Source organism: Trichoderma virens (genome assembly GCF_000170995.1).
Source record: "Trichoderma virens Gv29-8 chromosome Unknown TRIVIscaffold_66, whole genome shotgun sequence".
In the NCBI taxonomy this organism is placed as follows: domain Eukaryota; kingdom Fungi; phylum Ascomycota; class Sordariomycetes; order Hypocreales; family Hypocreaceae; genus Trichoderma; species Trichoderma virens.
The window spans coordinates 1-24,587 of NW_014013683.1; the positions used below are offsets into that span (position 1 = coordinate 1).

General features: G+C 42.4%; 8 protein-coding genes across 8 annotated transcripts; 4 read left to right on the plus strand and 4 right to left on the minus strand.

Moving 5' to 3' along the window:
• Positions 1-2,473: 2,473 nt before the first annotated feature.
• On the plus strand, positions 2,474-3,542 carry TRIVIDRAFT_59873 (uncharacterized protein; the record flags this gene model as incomplete). The annotated part of the gene is made up of 3 exons (XM_014100394.1): positions 2,474-2,659; positions 2,691-2,822; positions 2,859-3,542. The coding sequence occupies 3 exons, from the start codon at positions 2,474-2,476 to the stop codon at positions 3,540-3,542; spliced, it is 1,002 nt and encodes a 333-aa protein (XP_013955869.1).
• A 1,125-nt stretch (positions 3,543-4,667) lies between these two features.
• TRIVIDRAFT_59874 (uncharacterized protein) lies at positions 4,668-5,258 on the minus strand (the record flags this gene model as incomplete). The annotated part of the gene is made up of 1 exon (XM_014100395.1): positions 4,668-5,258. The coding sequence occupies one exon, from the start codon at positions 5,256-5,258 to the stop codon at positions 4,668-4,670; it is 591 nt and encodes a 196-aa protein (XP_013955870.1).
• A 944-nt stretch (positions 5,259-6,202) lies between these two features.
• TRIVIDRAFT_191975 (uncharacterized protein) lies at positions 6,203-7,599 on the plus strand (the record flags this gene model as incomplete). Its single annotated transcript, XM_014100396.1, has 4 exons — positions 6,203-6,209; positions 6,305-6,696; positions 6,759-7,260; positions 7,319-7,599. 4 exons carry the CDS (start codon positions 6,203-6,205, stop codon positions 7,597-7,599), a joined length of 1,182 nt encoding a protein of 393 aa, XP_013955871.1.
• Positions 7,600-8,433: 834 nt separating this feature from the next.
• On the plus strand, positions 8,434-9,456 carry TRIVIDRAFT_6014 (uncharacterized protein; the record flags this gene model as incomplete). Its single annotated transcript, XM_014100393.1, has 4 exons — positions 8,434-8,595; positions 8,650-8,783; positions 8,830-9,220; positions 9,265-9,456. Coding segments are annotated over 4 exons (879 nt in total), but the record flags the coding sequence as incomplete, so codon positions are not given.
• Positions 9,457-13,972: 4,516 nt separating this feature from the next.
• On the plus strand, positions 13,973-15,796 carry TRIVIDRAFT_52933 (uncharacterized protein; the record flags this gene model as incomplete). The annotated part of the gene is made up of 3 exons (XM_014100397.1): positions 13,973-15,452; positions 15,538-15,659; positions 15,722-15,796. The coding sequence occupies 3 exons, from the start codon at positions 13,973-13,975 to the stop codon at positions 15,794-15,796; spliced, it is 1,677 nt and encodes a 558-aa protein (XP_013955872.1).
• A 628-nt stretch (positions 15,797-16,424) lies between these two features.
• On the minus strand, positions 16,425-18,331 carry TRIVIDRAFT_222800 (uncharacterized protein; the record flags this gene model as incomplete). The annotated part of the gene is made up of 5 exons (XM_014100398.1): positions 16,425-17,680; positions 17,750-17,959; positions 18,025-18,097; positions 18,163-18,176; positions 18,241-18,331. 5 exons carry the CDS (start codon positions 18,329-18,331, stop codon positions 16,425-16,427), a joined length of 1,644 nt encoding a protein of 547 aa, XP_013955873.1.
• A 2,211-nt stretch (positions 18,332-20,542) lies between these two features.
• Positions 20,543-21,292, minus strand: TRIVIDRAFT_52915 (uncharacterized protein; the record flags this gene model as incomplete). The annotated part of the gene is made up of 1 exon (XM_014100399.1): positions 20,543-21,292. The coding sequence occupies one exon, from the start codon at positions 21,290-21,292 to the stop codon at positions 20,543-20,545; it is 750 nt and encodes a 249-aa protein (XP_013955874.1).
• A 1,152-nt stretch (positions 21,293-22,444) lies between these two features.
• On the minus strand, positions 22,445-23,601 carry TRIVIDRAFT_52906 (uncharacterized protein; the record flags this gene model as incomplete). Its single annotated transcript, XM_014100400.1, has 2 exons — positions 22,445-23,019; positions 23,106-23,601. The coding sequence occupies 2 exons, from the start codon at positions 23,599-23,601 to the stop codon at positions 22,445-22,447; spliced, it is 1,071 nt and encodes a 356-aa protein (XP_013955875.1).
• Between the last annotated feature and the right edge of the window lie 986 nt (positions 23,602-24,587).

The window sequence follows — 24,587 nt, forward strand, 5'->3', positions numbered from 1 at the left end:
TTATAAATAAATAAATAAATAAAAAAGATAAACTAAATTATTAAATAATATTTATAATATTATATTAACCTAAAATAAAATAATTAAACTGAAAAGTTACCCTTTATTTAACTTTATTATAATAGTATAGAATTTAAATTTACTAAATTAATATTATTTTATATATTTTATAAATATATATCTTTAATATATAAACCCTTTTTTAAAAGATTAAATATTAATAAAATATAAATATAAATAGAACTTATAATTAACTTATATAAAGAACTATACACTTAATTTAAATTAATATAGGAATATATAAAATACTATATAAATTAAAATAAGATTAAAAAATTAACTTTTTAAAAAGGAGATATAATCTACTTAATTTAATATTTACAAAACTATAAAATACTAAATATTAAAATAAATTAATTAAGTAATAAATTAAACTTTAAGAAAATTAAACTATTTAAAATTTTAAAAAAAATTAAAAAAATTAATTATAAACTTAAAATACTTAAAAATATAAAACTAAAATACTTAGTATTTTATATATTACTGCTAAAAAAAATATAAATTAATAAAAAAATTAAAAAACTAATTTTAAATAAAATTATAATATTAAAAGAAAAAAAAAACTAAAATATAAAAAAAATATTTACTATATATTAAAACCTAAAATATAATAATAAAATTAAATACTTAATTTAATAAAAAGGGTATAAATCTACTTATAACATTTAAAAACCTATTAAAAGCTTTAACTTTTAAAAACTAATAAAATAGTTTTATTAAAACCTTAGATTATATTACTAAAAACTATATTTTAATTAATTATATTAACCCTACTAAAGGCCTATATATTAATAACTGCCTTTAACTTAATTTATTTTATTTTATTTAATTTATTTAAAGAATAAATACCCCTGTAAAACATTTACTCTTTATAAATATTAATTTATTTACACTACTTCTATAGTTTAACCAACTGTATAAACTTTTTATTTATTTATTAAACTAATAATATTATTTATTACTATTACTATAATAGTTTTTATTTTATTTAATACTCTTTAGCGTTTATATACTCTTTTTCAGCAGTTAAATATTACACTATAAAATTAATATAAAAAAACACTAGTAAAAATTAAAAAATTATTTACTATTAATTAATAAAATCTTATTTTTATTATAAATATAATTATAATATATATACTCTTTATACCTTTTATATTTAAATACTATTTTATAAAATAATTTATTAATTTTATAATATAAATAAAATATAATAAAAAATCTAATAGTTTTAATTATAAATACTATTATTTTATAATTTTTTATAGATTTTTTAATAATAAAAAACTATTAACTTTATTTAATAATATTATAAAGTATTATTAAAAATAAAAAAAAAAGGAATTTATTTAAGGATTAATATAAAAGCCTAATATATTATATATAAACTTTAAGGGTAAAACTAATAAAAAAAAATATTATATTATAATTTAACTAAAAGTATATACTCTTTAAGTAAAATATAAAAATAATAACTAATTAAAATTAAAGATTTTAAAATTACTCTAGTATATATAATATAAAGAAGTAAACTTTAACAGTAAGGTTATAGGCTTACCTAATATAAAGAGATATTACGTTATAAACTACTTAAAATAATTAAATATATAAGTTTACTTTATTATAATTATTTAAATAGTTTAAATAGTTAGTTATTAATAAAGTATTAAAATTAAATATAAGTTATACCTTTTATTTTACTTTTATATACTTATAATTATAACTATTTAAAAGCTACCCTTTATCCTCTCTGCTAATATAAACCTATAACTTAGGTTTATTACCTTAGGAACCCTTACCCTATACTAGGAATAGGGATTAGGACGTCACACCGATATACGAGTCAAGTAGAATCTTATAAGAATTGATCTGGGAAGAGGTGTTACTTCCATATATATAGATAACCTTTGCTATCTTTATCAAAGTATCCTATGGCGCTAAATAAGGGTCTCGTATTGCAACGTTACTTTAAAAATAGACAAGTTGCTAGCATCAGGCACAGTATTGAGAAGCCTATATCTGCCTTCCATAATGAATTAATTTATTCATACAGTATAGATGCTTTACGGGATAGTATAGAGGTCTTTGCCAAATTGATATAGTCTGTTCTACTACTAACCCCTTTTCCTTGTTCATAATAGATAAAGCTTCCTAAAAAGCAGTAATTGTGAACATGAAATATTCTTGATCGGCGATATGAGAGTTTTCTCATCGGAGATCAAATTCACCACCTGTTCTCAGTTCTGGTTTGTAGCGGAGTTAATAGTAACTCCATCCAAACCCGACATTGAGAACTTGGCTCTCAACTGTAGATGTAAAATATATATAGAGCATCGTTGGAAGAGAATTGACCTCATCTCATCCATTATTCAAAAGAACACTGCTAATAAACCTAGAAGCATTATCTTAAGCCATGTTGGTGCGAAGAACATTAGCTTTTTGTACTCTCTTTAGCCTGGCTTTGGCTAGACCAGAGCCTCGAGTTCTCGATCCCGTCCGTACGGTGTTCCAATTTCCCGTCAATACCTTTTTTGAAAATATTGCTATTCGTCCCAATGGGGGAATCCTTACGGGATTACTTAACCAGCCACAACTTTTCGTGATTGATCCAGGCAGCTGGATCGCCCCAGGCAATTTTGGTGCATGAGTTCGCCGATTCACTTGGTCTTGCTGGTATCGCCGAATATGAATCTGATATTTTTGCAGTTATAGCTGGAAGGTTCGACATTCCCACTGGAGATGTTGGTCCTGGATCATGGAATGTATGAAGTGTCGATATGAATGGTGTCTCAATTCAGGGCAACAAGCTATCAGGGTCACCCAATGTTAGTCTTATTGCTAACGTTACTTCTGCCAATTTTCTCAACGGCATCACGCTATTATCTCAATCCGAAGGAACATTCCTGTTGAGTGATGTTAATGCTGGCGTAATATATCGCCTTGATACGCAGGGCAACTACGGTATTGTCATCAACACTACACTTACCAGTGCTGTACCCGAGCCCCCTGTTCCTCCGGCTGGGGTAGATGGGTTACACGTCCATAATCACGGGGATTCAAAGACGCTCTATTTTGTTAATGCTGGTCAGGGACTATTGGCCAGCGTTCCTATCAATGAGGATGGGACGCCAGCTGGACAATTCGAATTAGTGGCCCGGCCGTTAACAGCACCTGATACTTATGACGATTTTACATTAGACTGTGACGGAAACATTTACCTCGTAACAGGCGGTGGAAATGGTATAGAGCGCATTTCTACCAATGGGCAGTGGTCAATTATTGCCGGCAATGTCAACTCCACAGCGATTGCGGAACCTACTTCTGCTGCTTTTGGCCGTGGTCCGAATGATAAAAATATTTTGTATGTATCTACGTTGGGCGGTATGGAAGTACCTGTGAATGGTAACATAACCATTGGAGCCCAACTTGTAGCTGTTACAACAAACTCACTGGGTTCTGCCGGTTGTGCATTGAACCTCTAGGTTCCATCATGACCCACTGATGTTACGAACAGCAAATCGATTCACTCGCCGCATGCCGCATGCGCCATTAAATCTTCATAAATTAAGTTTGATTATAATACTTGAACTTACGACATTTTGGTGTCACTACATCTTACACGTATCGCGCAATATAAATGCTATTTGAGAGGTGGTCAATGATGCCTACCCAAGTTGTAGTTATAGCAAGGGGCCCAATATATAACCTCAGATTATCTTTGTTCTATAACATCTGAATCCTAACCCTAAGCCCACATACTAAACTTGTATGTCACATATTTGCGCGAACAAGCCTTTGCAAAGCTCTGATTTTGGCACTGATTGACATGTCCATTGGGGAGATAAATTTCTTACCATGCAACTTTAGTTTCCATATGAACTTGCGACTACTAGAGGTTCGGAGCGATGTACCCCGTTCTATTCGTAGAATCCAATGTAGCCTATGCGAAACGCGAAAATAAATGCCCTGAGAATAGGCCTGTTAATTGAAAAGTATTGAACTAACATCTTGAGCATCTAACTCTCCGGTAGTCGAGACAAAGACGACTGAAGGAAAGATTTGAGTTGTCGCTTGATATCATTTAGCTACCATTTACTACCAATGAACTTTTGTAAGGGGGGCCGTATACTCTGGCCAAGGGAAAAGGAAAGGCAGTTATGACGATCCATTACGAGAACTATTTCGTTGGAAGAAGGGTGATGTTACTACTTGAAAGAAGACTGGGGAACTGGAAATCGGATACGGTGAGCAGGAAGGTATAGACTTATACTGTATCTCGGCCAACTGTAGCCCGCCTATAGTAAGTAATATATCTGATGTTGACAGAGCAAATTGAGAAGTTGGAGGCTCGAGCTTTACAGATTAACCGCCTGTACAACGTGAGTCAAGGGAGAGCCGCGATAGCACTGTCAAAGTGATTCGCACTCATGATTCTCAAAATCTCTGCTTAAAATATCTCTAGGCTTATTAATGATACTGTCGGCACCCAATTGACTGAATGCTGCAGCTCGCTAATTGAGAAGTGATAAATAGCGGCCTGGCACATTTCCTCGTCCTGGCCTAGGATTTCTTTCAAATTTGTTTTAATAACGTAGGGGAATGCTTTTCTACTGGGTGTTATATATAGCTCTTTCAATATACTCCTCCTGCTCTCCTACCGGGACGACGTAGCGCAAGGCAGCCTCGGCGGCCTCGGTGTTAAACAGCCGGCGAATAAGCCAGGTGGCCAAGTAGTGGGAGGCGAGGCAGCCACCGGCGGTAGCAACATTACCACTGGCGCAAAAAGGTCTATTAACGACGTTAACGCCAGCAGCAACAACCCACGGCTTGCTAATGTCGTCGGTGCAAGCTGGAACGCCGTTAAGCAGCCCGAGCTTAGCTGCCACCAGTGTACCGGAGCACTGGGCGGCAATGAGCTGGCGTTTCGGATCAAGGCCCCGCAGCACACCCATAATCTCAGGATCCTCAACGACTTCACGAGTTTTAGCGCCACTGCCGATGATGACAGCATCGGCAGCGCAGGCGTCCTGAAGCGTAGCCATGGCCTCGATAACGACGCCGTTCATCGAGCGGACCTTGGGCGTAGGACAGGCGATAGAAACCCGAAGGTCATCTCGGTAGAGCCGATTGAGGATGCCGAGGGCGATCAGTGAGTCGAGCTCGTTGTAGCCGTCGAAAGTGAGGATTGCAATATGCATAATCGCTATTTGGCTGCGTATCAACCAACAGGCGGCAGTAAACGGAGGTTTAGAGTCTTAATCAGATATTTCAACAGATCTGAGCAATCGTTTATCTGTGGACTTTCCAGGATATGGGAAAATCTATATTGAGTAAGGTAACCTTCCGATAGTGGCCAGAGGCAAGCGTCGCTCTGGTTTATCCTCGGCTTACCTTACACTACCCCTAACCGATTAAGCTTGTACTCCGTATCCCATATCATGTTCAAAGCCCCATCGTGCCCAGCTTTTAATAGGATCCGAATGCTTTTAATACTCTCCCAACACTCTACACAGCGCATGAGCACAGTAGGCAGACCAGAGCTGCACTAGCGTACCACCATCGATTTGCATAATATCTCCTTTTCCAATTTCGTATATGTATCAACCATGAAACCACAATCTTTCCAACGGTTAATCAGGATGCTTCTCAGGATACCCACTCACTCAATACATCTGATCTATTTTACTTAGAGAGACGTAATTATTTGTGATAGTAGCGCGCTAAGGGCCGGAGCAGACTTTTGCCTTCGTTTGCGCTGTGATGGCTTGGGAGTTAGGTCGAAGGGATTTCTCCTTATTCCATGAGTGGATGGCTCTGGATCCTTGGGCTTATGGCATTGAGATAAAACTAGGGCTGTATTACTACCTAGGTACTGACTCACGTACTCGTAGTATGGTTGCTAGGTATGTACTAGCAGTATCAATGGAAGTACGTAATCGCTTTCATCGGTAGCGCCAAGCTGCGTCATCACGCTCAGCCGAGATTTGGACAATCCACCAGTTTAGGCCTATACGGCGCAGTCACATCCAAACTGGAATTGAGGAAACTTTGTCTGTCGACTGCACGTAGCTTGACTCACGACTTTATTGCTATGCATTTACGTTCTTCCTTTTCATCTCTATAATACCAAAAGTTGGTTTAAATGAGCCGTTAGGCAATATGATGGCCTCCAGTCTCTCTGCTACCAGCAGCGTAAACCCTTTGGCAATTCCTTCCAGACATGCTTCTATCTTGACAGATACAGACTCTGCCACGCCCCCTAAGACAGACGAGAAAAAATCATCAGATACCGAATCCAACGAGTCGCCATCTCTCAACAAAAAAAAGAAACCGGTGCCTGGCAAAGGCTTCAATAAGTCGCGACGAGGTTGCTACAACTGCAAGCGACGCAGAGTCAAATGTTCTGAGGCGAAACCAGAATGTCGCGGCTGCAATCGCATGGGGTTGATTTGCGTTTACCCGGAGAGCCCTCTACCCACACTCAAAAGATCACACAGCACCGCATCCTCAATTCTAAAGCCACGCATTAATCTCGACCACTTGCGATTTTACAGCCATTTCCTGCTCAAGGCTTACCCTCCTGTGCCACATGGTGCAGAACCAGTCTGGCACAATGTTGCCGCCATGTCTCACGAGGTATGTAACTGTCAAAGCCTCAAGGGGGGCAAGCCCAGATTGACCATGGACGCTTTTGACAGTACGAGTTCCTTGCCAATGCCATACTGGGCCTCTCCGCTCAACATCTCACGTTATTCCACGGCGCAGATTACTCCATACAGGCGCTGGATCTGCGAATCGCCGCTATCAATGGCCTCAACGAAGCCTTGTCACAGCCATGTCTGACAGCCACTGACGCCGATGCTCGATACGCGGCCATCATAGCATTGACTTATCAATCTGGCTACATGCCAGATGCAATGATAGAATTCATAACCATGCTGCGAGGATGGATGTTTATCCAGACGAAACTGGTTCCTGACCTTGAAATGTCCATATTTCGTAACTTTACAAGGGAGGCATTTGTGGGTAGTATGAAGCAACACGTCGCCCTGCAACTTACCGAAAAGAGCGCAATTGCGCTAGATGACTATCTTGCCTCTCTCAAAGTTGTTCGGACGTTGTGCCAGGGGACTGCAGAGATCAAATATCTCTCTGCACTCGAGAGACTGGGTCGCTTGGCAAAGCAGTCTCCCATTGAAGGTACGTTGTACCTAAATTGTGAATACGTACATGAATTAAATTGTTATAGCGTTCTAAGAGATGGTGCCTTGCTACGCCTTGACAAATAAAATGACGGAAGAAGAGTTCAAGGCATTTACAGAGCCATCTAACGGTTGCGCTCGTGTTTTGCTGTCGCATTTCCTCATGTTGAATTATGCTCTGGAGCAGCACTTTCTTAGTCCCGCGCCAAAACATTTTGCATTTTGCAAGCAGATCAGTACTGCATGGGTTATCAGGGTAGCTGCAAATCTACCTTCCAAGTTTCAGCAGCATATAATGTGGCCACTGGGCATAGCAACTGGTTTGATAAAAACGTAACGACCTTGTACGGAGTACATAGAGTTGGTCTGCGAAGACACAGGCGAACAGTACATTCAGAGCGTAGTACTCCGTAAAGTGGGACACAATTAGTATTTGACCCCATCTAAGAACCTTGAACTAAAGTTGACCAGGTTAGGCATTGATATTACAAGTATACAGGATATAACATTTTTTTTTTAATACTTATATAAAGTTGAGTAAAATTATAGTATCATTAGGGACATTGATTAATTCTAGGTAAATTGGACGCGTTTGGCATACGCGGCTCATATGTTTTCTTGCATTTGATGACTTGGCCTGCCCTTCTCAACAAGAGTCAAGCCATGATGCAAGGGTATTTCTCCGGATCAGCGCCAAGTGGGCCGGCCGTCGTTTTCAAAGACTCGTAAAAGCGACGAAAGCGACGCTCTGACAAATAAGCACTCTGAGGGACCTGTTCAATTCAAGTTCACATCTACAATACCAGGCACAAGGGGGCTCATACGTCAAAGAGATAGGCTTTCTCAGCCCTAAAAAGGAGTAATCGTGTATGTTTCCATTGGCCATCGTTTTCATCTTCGTGAAAACGATTGTAGCCACGTACAATATCCACTAGAAAGGAGGCAGTGATCACTGTAATTAATGGTCAAGATGGCAACGATGGTCTTAAAAGCGCACCAAGTGAGAGGATATTCACTTTCCCTTATAAAACCCTTTCTCCTGCTGGAATCGAGAACAATGATGTCTCTTTACACTCACAGCAAATTCTTAATCCTAACGAAATTAGCCAACATGGTGACTCTTACTCCTACGCCAACTCTTTTGTTAAGAGCCACCTCAACAGTCGCTGCAACTTGTACAACAGCAGTCCCTGATGCCAACGGCTATGTTCCTCCAGACTCCTGCAATGCTAATTACGGGTTTTATCCACGCTGGGAAGATAATGCCGCCTTTGCAATTGCATTTGGTTTGACTACGTGTGCGCATCTTGCACAGGCCATTGTATTGAAAAAGGTGCGGAAATAATATGGCATTACTTACTGCCTTGCCCTTGCTAACTGCACTAAGCCATTCTGCTGGATCATTATTATGGGTGCGTTATGGGAATGCTTTTGCTTTATTCTACGCACATTGGGTGCGAAAGATCAGCAAAACTCGACATATGTGACTTTATCAACGCTATTATTCCTTCTCGCTCCGTTGTGTAAGATACGGCCATCTTAGAACGGCTTTCATATGTCCTAACAGTCTGTTCCCAGGGATAAATGCCTTTGCATACATGGTTGTCTCCCGCCTAATATACTTCCTCCACCCGAAACAAGCAGCCCTGGGGATCCCAGCGCGCTGGCTCGCAAAAGGCTTTGTGACGGCCGATATTATTTCCTTCGTCATTCAAGCTGCTGGCGGCGCCCTCATGGCAGATCAATCCAGCACGGAGAACTCAAACCTAGGAAGAAAGATCTACATGGCCGGCGTGGGAGTACAGCTCTTCTTTGTATTGATATTTGCTGTTGTCGTTATCTCCTTCTACCGCCAGGTGTCGTGTGATATCCGCACCGGCATACTGAAGAATCGGAATAGGTGGATACGTCCTCTCATCTTAATCATATTCCTTGTACTCATTCTCATTGTCGTACGTGTATTCTCTCCATCTGCATCACATCTTGTACTGACTCTAACTAGGAACGGATTGTATTTCGATTCGTGGAGTTTAGCGGCGGCGTGTCCTCATCGAATGAAGTACTGCGCCATGAAGGCTATCAACTTTACCTTGATGGGCTGCCAATGCTTCTTGCTTTGGTGTCTCTAAATCTAGTTCATCCTGGTATAGTTTTAAAGGGGCCTGGGAGCAGTTTACCTTCTTCCAAGATTCGATGGTGGAAGAGTCGCTCGTCTGCTTTTGAACCACTTGCTCTTCGGTCCTTTGACCGACGAGAACAATCTTCGGCTGAGTGAAGTCGGCTTACAACAGGATGAACTAGTCCTGGAGGCATGTGTGATGTTGACGAGGGGTTGGATTGACGTTTTTTGCTTTATATATAGACGTGTGGTTTATGTTTAAACATTGCTGTTTAATTAGCTATTGCGACATGTTTCCGGGGCCTTGGGGAGATCTGAACGTCTTGATACGCTCCTTTATTTAACATTGAAGCGATTTTAGTTTCCAAAGCTCCACAAGAGATAGACGTTTTAGAAGGCACTGATTTACCTGAGCTCGACAATCATCAATTCATATATCTGGCATAACTGATGGAATCCATTACGAGATTCAGTTTACAGGGTTGTGTCACATACCCTGTGTATTAGACTTGGGTCTGGACACATAAACAGCCGGTCATATGGTTCAGCAATACAAATGATACAAATCCATTATAGGAGCAGTGAATATAAAATGGTTACTTTCATAGCGGCGTATGATTAGCTATCACTACCGAAGGCTCTATAGATTAGACTGAACGCTAACGTGCTATTCTGAAGGGTTCTAATTTATTCCTTGAGTCGCTACCATCACTCTTACATTTATCTGTTAGATCTTGAGGCAGATAGTTGAACACAATTTGTTGCACACAATTTGATCGAGTATTATCTGGTTAGACGAAACGTCCACTTCTTCAAAATAAGATAAATAAACTGCCCATTGGTAGGTATGTAATTGAACTGAATCGTTCAGTATAGTGAGCTTGTTGATAACATAGCTCGAATGTACTATTGTATGATTGAATGGCCTTAGCTATCTAGTTACAATGTCGGCGGCGGGAGCGCTTATATGTACACAATCTAAGAAATCTTCAGAGATAGATAGATCAGGGTCACTCTGGAGTTGACAGAGTTTATATTGTGTTAAAACACCCCTCTTATGTGTTATAATTTGTGCATTTGTACCATAAGCACAGCAAAGATTTCTGGTTCAAACCGCTAACGCGGGATCAATCAGGCTGGAAGCAACTATACGAGGATACTAGCATTTCTCAATAGAAGTACCTCGGGGTGAGGCGTAATTAGAGGCGCGCGGTGATGATTTCTTCCAACGAGTACTCAATAGTTATCTTTAGGAGCGGTACCAACACTGAATGATTAAATCATTCACATAACCTATGTTGAAAACACTCCGGAACAGTGGCTAGCTGTATGCAAATGTGTTCATGCTTCGTATGTCACATCGAGCAGGAATTGTCTAGCTGAATTAATTTTTTCGATGCGCGAAATCGGTCTCTGTAGATCAAAGTAGTAACTACCATGATGCACGGCTAAGGAGACATTATTAATAACTATGGTGATAATTTGACGCAAGTTTGGTGTTTATATATCATGGTCTCAGCTCAGTATTTGTGATGGAAGATACTAAGACGGGAGATACTAGAAATCTAGAGTATGAAAATGAAAGTTTCTCATTCGATGTAATAACGCCCCCTAGAGATGTTGTGTCGGATGATTTGAGAAGAATAAAGCTATCATGGTGAGACTCAGTCGATCAGTCAGATGAGGGACATAGCACAGATTAACTTATATCCTAACTCACCTATGATCTGATACAACCTCTCTGCCAAATGTTAAGAAATTAGAGAGGTGAAAGAAAGCATTTACATAGACCCAAGCTTGCCGTTGTGGCTAGAACAGAACTTCATGGAGAAGACAGCTCTTCTCATATGCACTGACTCAGAGGCATATATACGGTCTTTCTCTCATCTTAATGATAAAATTAACCTCTATAATGCAATCTGTGTCAGACTTTATTGTATATCTAACTGCACTGTATCTACCAGATATCTGCTTATTCATCTCTTTGGCTTCATCATTCTTCTCCTTTGCCTCAATTCCTGACACTCTCTGCTCCATGGGGCCTCACTATACAATAAAATTCTTTCTAACTCTACAAATAGCTAGCAACCTAGCCCATTTTATACACCAAACAACGTATTAGCTCCGCAACAATAATAAAAGTAATGCTATAGTCACTTAGTGTATTACACGAGTTCATTCAACCAACTTCATTAAAAATAAGACACGTTGCAATTAGACTATTTGTGTAAGTATGAGTGGAATAATATCTCCGCATGAGACAATGTATTTTACCTAAAGTGCCTCTACAGCGATGAATTCTAGGGTATCCTGAAGATAATTGTTTAATAGTAGAAGTTCTGTGGAACAGATTTATCTCCCATGGTAAGTTGAAGCCGCAAGGCAACATAATGTATGAACTACTCGCTTATCCAGAAATTCGATTGAATTAGTGGATAGATAGAGATGTAGGTTTATAGATACTGTTCAAAAGTGTAAACAACAATCTACATATCTACAAAATAGTCGTGTATTTTGACATAGTATATTTCCCCCTCTCCGGGCAAAGCAGGCTGAGCACTATACATCTAAAGCATAGCAATTCTTCTTTAGCTAAATACAGCGTTTTAGGCAGCATGCCTTTGCCAGGGCCTACGGCACGCCGATACGCCGACCTAAACGCCGAGATGCCTCTCAGTCTGAGTGTACAGGCCCATGGCCAAACTACTCTAATGTAAATTTTGATAGCATGTTTCCTCGGGGTATGTATGACATGCTTCGTACCCGTCACGAAACTTTGCTCCGTCACCGGCCATGTCAAGCCCTCGGCTCCAAAATGGGAGGCCGAGTGGCCCATTGGGAGCACGTTGGATATGGAGGATCCAGTGTTGAGCAGCTGGATTCTCAACGATGTGGAACATCCAAGGAGTTGAAACAAGCCACTGCCGATGAGCCCTGTAAATGCATCCATTACCCCTGCAACGCTGCATGAATTTCTTTTAGTGGGCAAACTGGAAAATACCACCCAGCTAGGCCCACTTTGTGTAGCGACCCTCTCACCCAGACAGCAACAGCCCTGTGAGGCGGGCCCTGTTCAAGGGGTCAAAACACGATGGATCCAAACCTTGTCCATTTACAAGGGATCTTTAGCATCTAAAAATGTCACCGTAAAATATCTACGACCAAGTAGGGCACCGTTGCTTGGCGAGCTCCACGCGATTTTGAAACGTTGAAATCATGTTCTGCACCGCGAGATATGTGACGAATCGCAAAAGGCTGCAATCATGTTTAGAGAAAAGGGGGTAGTCACCGCATTTGCTGGCGTACACGCACGCATCTGTGGTTGACGGATTCCCGTCTGTGACTGATCATACTCGGTACAGCTCCTACAATTTTTTATTATTCCAAGACAGCAGTATGCAGATGACCAGTTGTGTGGCCCAGCAATGGAGTCATGGTATTTCAAATTCTACAAACGCTGAAAAGGGAAAGCAAAGAACTTGGCGGCTTCTCTAATATCTGACACGCATATAACGAGTCCTCATGGCTCGTCTAGTTTATACGTCACACGCTTTTCACTATACCTCACCTCCGGAGTACTTCATCCGTTCTAAGCTCCCATTGCCCCTGAAAATCATCTGGGACTTTGTTCCGAATACCGTCTCGGGAAATTGATCGGTATGAAAACTACTGATGGTCAGAAGTCCTCCGTACTCCGTACACGTCGGCGATCCTTCTGGCGGACCTGATGTTTTCTTACCCCTGGTGAGAATTGGCGGGGTCTGCCACACCATCATCGTACGACCATTTCCATACAGTATTTGAGTATACAAATAGCTGTATGCACACGTATGGAGTATCAAGTGCACAAATGCACATAGCGCAAGGGATATCGGCTTCACCGCCGGGCATCGTTTGTGACATTGCCGCCGTAGTGGTAGGGATGCTCCAACGGGACTTCAGATGTGATGTGCCTAGATGGAGGGCGCATGTCTTCCACTACTCCACAGTAGTGCGGCATATCTAAAGGATCGGGGTCCATTGGTCCATGCTTCTGTAGGAAATCCACCTGACAAGAAGCTGCTGGGGCTAATCCACGTAATGTGGATCCTACGAGAAGTGGATATGCTACCTAGTATGTATGTACTTGTAATACTCATTGCCAACAGCACTCGGCTGCTTTCCTTTGCGCCTGCTGGATGGGATACTTGAAAAGTGTAACATTACTGTGCTAGATCTCTAATGCCATCAATTTGATCAAACCCGTAAACCGAGTCATTGGGTCGATAACGGGGCGTTGTGGGAAGATCGGTAGTATTACAGTAGGGAACAGACTAGAAGCTGGCTTCGTGTGTACGAGTACATCAAAACCACAAATCTATGGCTATTGGGTCCGACGTGAAGGGTTTATGAAGCTTCCCAAACGCAGATTAATACTCAGGAGTAATTTGGAATTTGATAAAACGAACGAGACGCTGATTTTTGATGGAAGTTGTCACGTGGATAGCGATATTGAAAAGGGGTAATATGTTATGTAACTTACTGGTGGCAGGAGCCTTGTGGAAAAGCAGGAATCTCACCAAATACAGACTTTTGTTTTGAAACCTGAGATATGGCAATTGATACCAAAGTTCTAGCCCTGCCTACCAGTTGCGAAAAATGCACATCTCCCGCCATCATTTGCCCTGTTGCTGGATCTACATCGTTCCGAGATGTGGTATCGTACGCGCAGCTTGCCTCTATGGTAAGATCTGTGCAAATTGATTTGGCCCTTATGGGCATAACAAAAGCTAGCAGAGTCGCACTGGTATTGCCGAATGGACTAGAATTTGTTGCCATGCTCCTTGCCGTACTACGTCAACGAGGTGTCGCCGCTCCTCTAAATCCACAATATACGCAAGTGGAATTCAGAGATGCTTTCTCACGGATGAATCTCGATTTGGTGTTAATCTTGGCCGACGTCGGGGTTTCAGGCGATGGCTCATCTATTGCAACTCCAGCCAGACAAGCTGCTATGGAACTGGGAGTTCGCGTGGCAGTGTGCCACAGGACCAACATCGCTGATGGCGGAGCTGAGCCAGGTTTGCGGCTTGCTGTTAAGCCAATTGATCTCGCCCATGGAAACAGTACCAATATTAATGAGACGACTATTTTTTCACCAACTGAAGTCCAGCCGCAAGACAAGGCCCTCATGCTCTTGACAAGCGGTACTACGGGTGCGCCTAAATTAGTCCTCCTCAGTCACATGAACATCCTCATATCCATGCGCATCATCATAGCCAATAGTCAGCTCTCTTCCAGTGATAGAACGATTATCATCACCCCGCTGCATCATATAACTGGAGTCTGTGGCTCCTTGCTAGCAACACTTTTCTCTGGAGGCAGTGCTGTCATTCCGGATTCTCTACCTGGCGCCTTTTGGCAGCGATGCGCTGATTACGGGATCACATGGTTTTACGCTGTCCCGACCCTTCATCATTTACTTCTGAATTTCCCACGCCCAAATGGCCGTGTCCCATCACAACTGAGGTTTCTCAGATGCGGTGGCGGCGAAACTCAACCAGACTTATATGATCGCTTGACAGCGCTTGGCCTACCTTTACTCGAGAGCTACGGCATGACAGAGATAGCTCCAGCAATATTTTGCAACCGCTTGACAGATGATGGTGACATTAAGAAGAAGCGAAGAGGTTATTACCCAATTCCAGATGGGGTTGACGTGGTAATACTGCCATCCAACCCTCCTGGTCAAGAGACTGGCGATTTTGAAAACCAATTCAACGCGCCAACAAAGGACATTGGTGTTATTGGGGAGGTGTGTCTGCGCGGGGATAATATAATGGAAGGGTACAGCGATAACCCCGAGGCCAACGCCGAGGCTTTCCTCTCAAATGGATACTTCCGCACTGGTGATCTTGGCGCCATCCACCCTGGTGGCTATCTACAGCTGGTAGGTAGGATCAAGGAGGTTATCAACAAAGGCGGGACCAAAATTGGCCCTGCTGAAGTCGAGCACATAGCTTTGACTCACAATTGTGTTGAGGATGCTGCGTGCTTTCGCATCGCTGATCAGGTGTATGGCGATGAAATTGGTAAGCAAATGTTCCTCAATTGGTGACCTCCCAATTGACGATAGTAGACGTTTTTGAGGCTGACAAAATGTTTATTTTGTTCTAGGGCTTGCCATCACTCTATATCCACATGTAGATGAACAATTGGCGGTTGTGTCAGACTTGAAACGCCATATTCGCCAGCATCTATCGGATTTTAAAGTTCCAAAGAAGGTATTATTATTCACAGTGGCGAAGTGATACTGGCCGAAGTGGCTAACATATGCACGGTGTAGATTTTCTTCGTTAAGAACATCCCATACAGTAAGACAGGGAAACTCATGAGAACGCAACTGTCGGAGCAGTTTGCCAAAGGGTTGTTGTAGATAGATAGTGGCCTATAAGACATGTATCATTCATAACCATTGTTTAAGTAAGATATGTGCTGAGGTATATGTCTTCATGACGGCTACATTGGATAACATGAGGACTACATAAATAAAGCTTGCCAACGATTTGTGCAAATGGAACAACAAGTCTGACCTGAATGTTGTAAGGTGAGAGAATGCATATTGATAGGCATTGAGATTTTTAAACCCATGATATTTTTTCAATAAAGTGTAGACCGCGCGTATTGTTTACCGACGTTGACGCGGATAACAGAAATTATTCTATAGCAGAAGGAGTGGTTTTATATCTGCATGAAATATCAAGCGCGGCAAAAAAGGTTACTATAGTCGGGAGGTACTTTTGCTTTCTCAAAGCGGAATGCGCAAAGCGATGTTAGCGCATGTGTCTATAAGGATAGGCGGTGTAGCCTCTGTTGCTTCGAAGTAGCTAAATTGATATTGGAAGTTGTCAACACAATATCCACAAGACTACCTCAGTATTGAATAGAGAGCCTAAGAACAATAACACCTGATAATATATATGTAATCACAGATCCTTGAAAACAGATGTTTTACCACTGGATCCCCAGCAAGCCCACCGCGAGAAGACTGCGCGCTGCAGAATTTACTCCAGGAAATCCCCTACAATCTTCTCATCTCCCGCAGACAGTGCGCTCATGAATGCCTTGAAATCGTTAAACAAGCCGCCCGCTTTGTCACGTGAAAGGAGTGACAGATTGCAAAGCATTGAGACTTGGTATTGGTCACGCAGCCTCTTGATCATCAAGATAATCGCCCAGTGATAATCTGTGTTGAAATCGACTAGATCCGGTCGCGGAATCATCTTTGTTATTGCCGAGTCGCTCTCATTGGTGGTTCCAGTGGTGTTTACGTTGTGCAGCTCAGAGCTCATATTGACGAAAGACTGCACCCATGGTCGCCCGTCAGGGCTGGGGACCACGCCAGGAGCAAATCCTTGTTCCCATTCTGTTGTAGTGGCAATATCACTTTCGACGCGGTGCAATAGCTCCTCGACGGGTTCCTCCTTACGCTGGACCGAAATCCGGAATGGCACTGCATTAACCAGTGGCCCCATGACACGCCACACATCTGCAAACGTGTTCGAAGACCGGCCGTGACGACAGAGGCCAAATGTGACGTCCCGATGCCCTGACAATTTTGCTAAAGCCATTGCCCACGCGGCAAGGATAACTTGCGTTGGGTTTCTCGGAGCGTCGCCATTTACCTCGGAGTTAAGAAAAGGTACAGGGAGCATATCTGTTATGATGGGCTCAACAGTGCCACTCACCACAGCTTTGTCAAGTGGATGGATGTTCGCCACATCTGCACCACGTAAATAGTTATCCCAGAATTTTACCACTTCTTCCTGCGGGGTTGTAAGGTGAACATGCTTAACAAATGACCCAAACCAGGGCCGTTCAGTGTTCTCAGCACGGGCATAATCAGATGGCGACTGCGTAATCAGTGACATCTCTTTGTCAATTAGAAAGCGCGTGAAAGCATCAGTGTGCGTGTGATAGACGGAGATTATAAAAAAATTGCGACCTTCGTGGGCCGCGTCCCCGAGCACAAGAGCATACCGTGCGGCTGGCGCACCTAGTTGAAACTGCTGAGCCGCGGTTGTTTTGAGATGCGACTGAATGTCGGGAGGATACGACCAAGGCGAAGCAGTCTTCGAAAGTAGAGCCAAGGCAAACTTTTCCTCACTCACTTCGGCGACTGTTGTGCGAAAAATGGGATTCTTAGCCTCTAGGAGCTGTGTGAAATGCTTCAGCCCTTGCTTCAGATTTGGCCCTTCAACCTCATAAAAGTAGTTCATGCAGCCCGTGCCACCATTGCGCTGATGATGTAGAAAGAATTCTGCCGGCAAACTTTTATTAGGATTATGATAACTTGTGTATGACATGGATATAGGCCCAGTTACATTACCTTGAATGGAGCTGACTGGTGCTATATCAGTAATTTCGTCTTCTGAGATGCCCGCTTTTCGCAGATTTGATGCAACTGCATTAAAGCTGATTCCAGAAATGATATGGCCGGGCCCTCTCTCCGTTGCGGCCGTTATGCTATTACTATTGTTTAGATTTGTATTTTTTTGATACGTTTTAATGGTCTCCCAAACACTCTTGATTGTCGCGTCTGGTGTGTTGCCACCTTTCAGTCAGTTCTGTTGGAAAGAAAAGAAGGCCTAAAAATAACCATACCGTTAAGGAAAGCCGCTAAATCAATATTCTCTACAAACGTTGCAATTTCGCCAAGAAATTGAATTGCTTTGATCTGGTCCAAATCAGTTGTTGGATTCGTGCTTTGGAGGAATTTTTCCTTTTCTTCTTTTTGCTTACCGAGTTGCCTCCCACTTGTAATAGGCCCTAGTTAGTTCCATTCTCAAATCCAAGTGCGCTATACTCGAGGTATCATACAGGCCATAAAATTGTCATCGTCGCTAAAGTCGCTGATGTCGATGCCGAGGACATCGGCCCATATTTGTCGTAATATGTCGATGGATGCCATTTCAATGGAGGTTTAGCTGCTAAAATTGATATTTGGCAATTCAAGGGCACTGCAACTACTGAAAACCCAACTAAACCAAATGAATATGTATTCATACTATGAAACCTAGGTTCTTGCGTTCCCTATATATAATATCGATCCGAGTTTGAAAAGTGGTAAAATCACAACAATGCTCCGAGAACCAGTTTCTTCACCGCTCATAGGTCGCCATTATCTACCAGTCGGGACATAGAGGTCTCAGCTCTGTGTCAAACCTCAAATATTTTAAAAAGGGGTACCATGCTTTAATCTGCATCAGTACGCTAGCGTCTTCGACGGCGAATGTCGAGAAGTGATATATCATCTTTCGAGACAAGGTAGAACTCGTATGTACAGTATTCCATGCGCGAAGTTAAAATTACTGCATGCAGATTTTATATTACTCAAGATTACTGTACTATTTTCAGGCCGGCGGCATACACTGCGGGATAGCGACACCGCTCTGAAACGAACGCAAGGATTCTCCAATACCGCTTGTTCTGAGTGAGCCACAAGTACCGAGTGTTGTCCGACCAATCCCCACTTTACAGTGAGTTGGTAGGCCATATTTGGGGTGATCGGCAGAGCTATGTTTTAAATATAGCGAAATCTGACAATGGTAATATGAAGTCGGCCTTATTACTTGCACAAACATGGAATAGGATCACGAGTGGCTGAAAATCTTCGTGGTGGGTACGAATTCATGGCTACGCATTTATTTTACTAAAGGAATCCTATAATAATCGTGTCCATCTGTGTAGTCGAATAATATGGAAGCGGCCTGGAATTTTTCTCCATACATATGCAGTAAAAGGAATCACTCTAGCATTTGCTTCTCCATCTTTGCAGCCCGGCTAGGGTCAAATCTAACCTCAATGTTGAATGATTGATATCCATACTTATAATTTGGCTGTCGAGAGCACTGTTGGCCTTTCTTGTGTATGTCGGCCGACCTGGGTTCAGCCGCTTATCAGCCAGCGCTTTACGGGTTTCACTTGCACTCCGTGTTCGCCTCCGGTCTAGAATTCTGCAACCTTGTTTGACATATGTATAGGTAGACCAGGGCTGAATTTTCGAAGCAAAAATAAGGTTAAACTAGCTATTCTATGCCGACCCCCTAAAACCCTGGCTAACAAAGACGTTACAACTGCTTGGAATCAGGCCAAATTGACAAGGTAGTGGCGAAGTGCAGTACCTGCAGGGGGAATAGTACTTAGGTAGCACCTGCAGGGGGAAAGGTACTTTGGTAGCACGCAGTGTTACCTGTCAACATTCTGACAGGTACTCTGAACCTAGTAATACAGAGTATACTAAATCAAAATAGAAGAATGCCGATTGGTGCGCCAGGCAGTACTGCAATGTTGGGTCGTAAGCGTCATCCACCCACTAAGCAGATTCGAGAGGGTTACACAAGAGCTTAGGTTTGATTCAGCTAAACTTCAATCAGTCGTGTGCTATCCAATGCGTGATGATATGCATCATTAGTCTTGCCAGAATGATCCAAAAGTCGATCGTGATATCTCGCGTATGACACTATGATTGGGTAGTTGTTGTAAGGGGAACTTTTTTACCAAAATATTAGTACAGTGCTTCTTACTTTTTTTGGACAACTGTTGGCTGTATATTAAAACCGAGGGTAATTTTTCTAAAATTTGTCCAGAGTCGATCAGGCATCCGGATCTGCAAGGCTTTGCCATTGCATAGAAATGCACCAAGTGGAATTCGAGCTATCAAGCGTCTACACAGGGTTCCAATTATTAGAGCTAGATGAGGGGTTTGCCTCACTCGACTCATAGATATTCTAAACTACGGTCAATGAGATGTTCCTGACAGTTAAAAATCCCAGATATGGGATGCAATACTGAGCACATTGAAAGATAGACAACCGAGATAAAATCGGTCAAAACCCCAAAGCTTTTGCAATATACTATATATTTTCTCACTATTTGAAAAATCCATTTTGAAGCACTGCAATCTTCAGCCCCGAGGCAATAACAGCCAACTTCTATTCTAGCATTGGAAACATTGTCCCCATTCCCCATTTAAAACAAAAAAAAGAAAAAGAAAAAGAAAAAGAAAAGCCATAACCTACAATCTAACAAACCAAAAAGAAAAAAAGAAAGTGAAAATGAGACTACATGTTGTAAATGAACTATCCAAAACATGACACATTTTGGGTAGGGTGAAATCATCTCAGAGGCTTCCAAATAGCTCCATCATACGATAGCGCGGAGATGATGTATGAAATCGAGTGATACCCTTGGCATAAACCTCAAAATTTGCACGGTACTCAGGTTCGTCAGCGAGAGCAGCCAGAACACGCTCACGAACACGTATACCCTCATCAGCCACATTGCGCAACGCTATCAGCACGCTGACTTTGTCATTTTGGGCGCGCATATCAATATAGTTGCCTGTCTCTCCAGCTAATAGCTCTTTATAGAAAGAGATAACATCATTGACAATATTAGTGAAGACAATGACGTCCGGGATGACTTGGACAAATTTCTCGAATCCTCCCGTAGGAAGTTTCCGGTCTGAGGTGCGTGCCAATGCCAAAAGCGAATACATGGGTGATAGCCCTGTCTTGAAACGCAGCCAGTCTGGGAAATTGGGCGCCTCTGGGTGTAGTTCGACGTCCTTTGTTAGAGATTCAATACCGATGCCATTAATGAAATCATAACATGCTATGACGATCATGTTGGCGACGAGTGGGTCGAAGTGCTGCCATAGACGTGGTGTCAACTCTCGAGCATACCAGTCAAGTACCGGGTCACCACATGGTTGACCCGTGGCAATGTTGAGCTGGAGGCGACGAAGCACTTCCGGTTTGTGCTCAAGTATGTCTTCAGCATGGAAGAAGAAGATAGTAAGTTGTGCCACCATGACTTGGTATTCAAGTGGATGTGATGATGTGAAGTCGGCTGCTACATAGCATGCCATTGTGAATTGGTTTTTGGAGTTAACCAAGTCCAAGTGATTCTTGAGGCTTGATGACTCCAGTTCCAGAACAACGGCCGCGCGGAGCTTTTCAATGGGTGTTAAAGTAAGGGCCTCGTTGTCTATCCTATGGCCGCCGGTGATCTCCTCGACAAAATGTGAGAGAGTTCCTCGAATGGAGGCAACGGATATCTATAAATTCTGTTAGTTTATTGATCTTTTACACCAATCAAGACTTGATTGTAAACATAATCCAAGTGTACCTGAGGAATGGGTGCCATTGTAGCTGGAGCTGCAGATGATTTGATATATTGTTCAGTGGAATCCAAAGTGACCGGCACGGCGCGACTAAATTTATAGTCATTTTCCAAAGGCTCAGTAGCACAACATTCAATAAAGTAAGGGGCTTCATGGTAGAAACCACTAAACATATCCCCAGCATTACTCCATTTTACACTTGCCGCTACAGCTACTTGGTAGCTGTAACATTAGTATGGATTTACTGATTGTATTGAACAACGCGGATCACGGCTAAGATGAAAAAAACTAAGCTGTAATTTACATAATAGTGTTGATAATAGGGGTAGTGACGACGAGGCGACTTACTCCGTATCGGTAGCCTCTAGAGAGCACGGAGTAGATGTTCCCCCTTCCCCTCGGTCAAACTAGGGACGGAGACTGGTAGCCGGTATCATGTCAAAGATATTTGTGGAGAGGGCCTTAAATTATTACGGAATAATGTTTAGGGGGTTGTTTCGACATCTTTAGTATAACCCCATTTCATCGCTAAGTACTCCGTGGACCAGGCCGATAGGACGTAGAAGAATGGGGATTTGCAACACAAAGAGGCAGTAAGCATTGTGATACAAGAATAATAAAAAATCCTACACAGATAAACACGCTAAGGTATTCGTATTGTGGGTGTACATTTGTCTAGCGGGCCCTTTGTGAAATCTGCTGGGTGAAGATGGAGCTAGTAAGGTTCGTATCAACCGGAGAGGAAATATGGAAGCACCTCAGTCGATACATCAGTCGATAAGATATGGAAGGTGAACTAATTCTAATCGACGGCTCATTTATCATCATAGGTAACTCTATCGCTAGTATTTCTATAAATACAGCATTAGCCAGGGATCCATTCCTTGCGTTCATTTCTCAAGCTGCCGGCTTGGGCTGGCCAAGAATGACATCGATAACCTTATGGTCGTCGTAAGTAGCAACAGTGCGCTCACAAAGGGCCGCTACTCGCTCCTTGCTCTGCAAACCATCCGGGCAGATAAGCCAGATGACGTTGGTCATGAACGAGCGTCGGTACTCGATCATAACTTCGGGGTCATTGTGACGGTCGAACTTAGGCCCACCAAGTCTGTGCAACGTATCAAGGTAGTGGTCAAGGATCTCCATTTCATGGGAGCGACGGTCTTCGATGCTTAACATGGCTGTCATGTGATAGACAACATCATGGAAGCAGGACCCGAAGTGGAAGGCTGACCAGTCAAGGAATCCGATGCGCCCGCTGGAGGTAAAGTAGACGTTGCCAATATGGGTATCGCCGTGAAGGAGCGTACGGAATCTCGGGTTACGCTCCGCGTAATAGCGGTCTAGCGCTTCGTTGCATCGCTTACCATCCATCAGGTACTCGGGTAGCTGGGGTCGGCCAGGGGTTCGTACGACTTCATCCCATGGTGTGCACATGAACTTCATGGCTGGGTCGTAGTTATTCCAGATCCCTGTCGCGGTGTTAGATGCCGTGGTGGGCCCGGGTGAGGGAAAAAAAAAAAAAAAAAAAAAAAAAAAAACAAGGGGGATTCTTTACATGGATGGTCATCCTGGCTCTGACCCCAGTACTGTGCATGCAGACCAGCCAACTGTTCAACACCGTTTAAAACTTTCTCAACTGAATACGAGGCAGTCTCGGTAGGGAAGGTGCAGCCCTCGGTAGTCAAGTCGTTCATGATAGCGATGCCTTGCTTGTCACTCAAGCCGCTCCACCAGCTCTTGGGGAAGATCATGTTCTTGACGTTGGGCGCGACTTTTGTAAAGAAATCGGCCTCTCGTTGTGCCAAGCTGACTGTCCAGGGCTGCGCCTCAATCATCTTAGGGTCGAAAACACCTTTGATGCAGATATGTTTCGGCCGCTCATCGGCACCATCATCTTCATAAGTAATGGTAAAGAAAAGTTTGCTGGCCGTACCCCAAATATTTGAGGTATTCTCGATGGACTTAACCTTATGCCCCAGCTTTTCCCCTAACCACTGAGGAGTAATATCCGAAAGGAGGGCTGGAAGCTGTTCGCTAGTTGTATCAGACATGTTTTCCTATCTGTTCTGTCTTGCCGTCCTCCAGTAATGTTCAAGAAATTGTAGAGTAATTAGGCTGAGAATAGAATGCTTGTAAAATGTAGATAGAGCCAATATGAAGTGCATTGAATTATCGAAAAACAGCTGGATTTCTTCTTTCTTATATAACCACCACACATGTTTGACTACCCCCTAATATTTATCAATATCTACGGAGTACCCCATGGCTCCTTTCTGTTTAAAACTAGTAGTAGTATTTATTATCAATGACTTTTCTCGGCAGGGTTGTTTGCCCTGGTATTCAATGCAGCTACAGGTATCAATCCAACAAAATCTCTCGCTAGCAGAAGCGGACTCTACTCCTCCGTATCGTGCCAAACAATGTAACTAGACTACGGAGTACTGTACACGAAACTAGCCGTTGCGCAAAATAGCGGTGTAGAAGAAAAATAAAACAGACAAGCGAAGCAAGAGATATGTCGGCATGGCATTGCATGCTAGGAGTGGTAGTGGTACGCAGTATCTACTAGCAATGGAGGGATTTCACGCGCTAGAAACGTTTTGTAGCAATGTCAATGCAGATCATTTTTTCCCTTCTCTCTCGCTTACCAAACGGAGCCAAAGCTGCGACAGCCGCTTCCAGGGCTGCTTGTCTTGTCATCAGCCCACCCTTAGCACCGAGCATAAGGGCTAAACCTTTTTCATTTTGTACTTCCCTTCATAATCCTTTTAGTGCTGCTCATGGAAACGAGGCACCGAATAGTATCCTTGCCAGTGACTAGGATGTACAAGTAGTTTGTCACATTCCCAGTCTATGTAGCTTTGAACCTGGCTGTCTCGTTGCTGGGAGCAAAATGCAAAGTCCGTAGTGAACTCGATCTAAATCGCCTGATTTCAGTCCGCTCCCTAGCACAGATATACCAATGCAAGTTCTGTAGTTCTAGTGAGAAACTAGTGGGTGCTGTAAACAATTTACACAATTGCATACTTGGCAATAC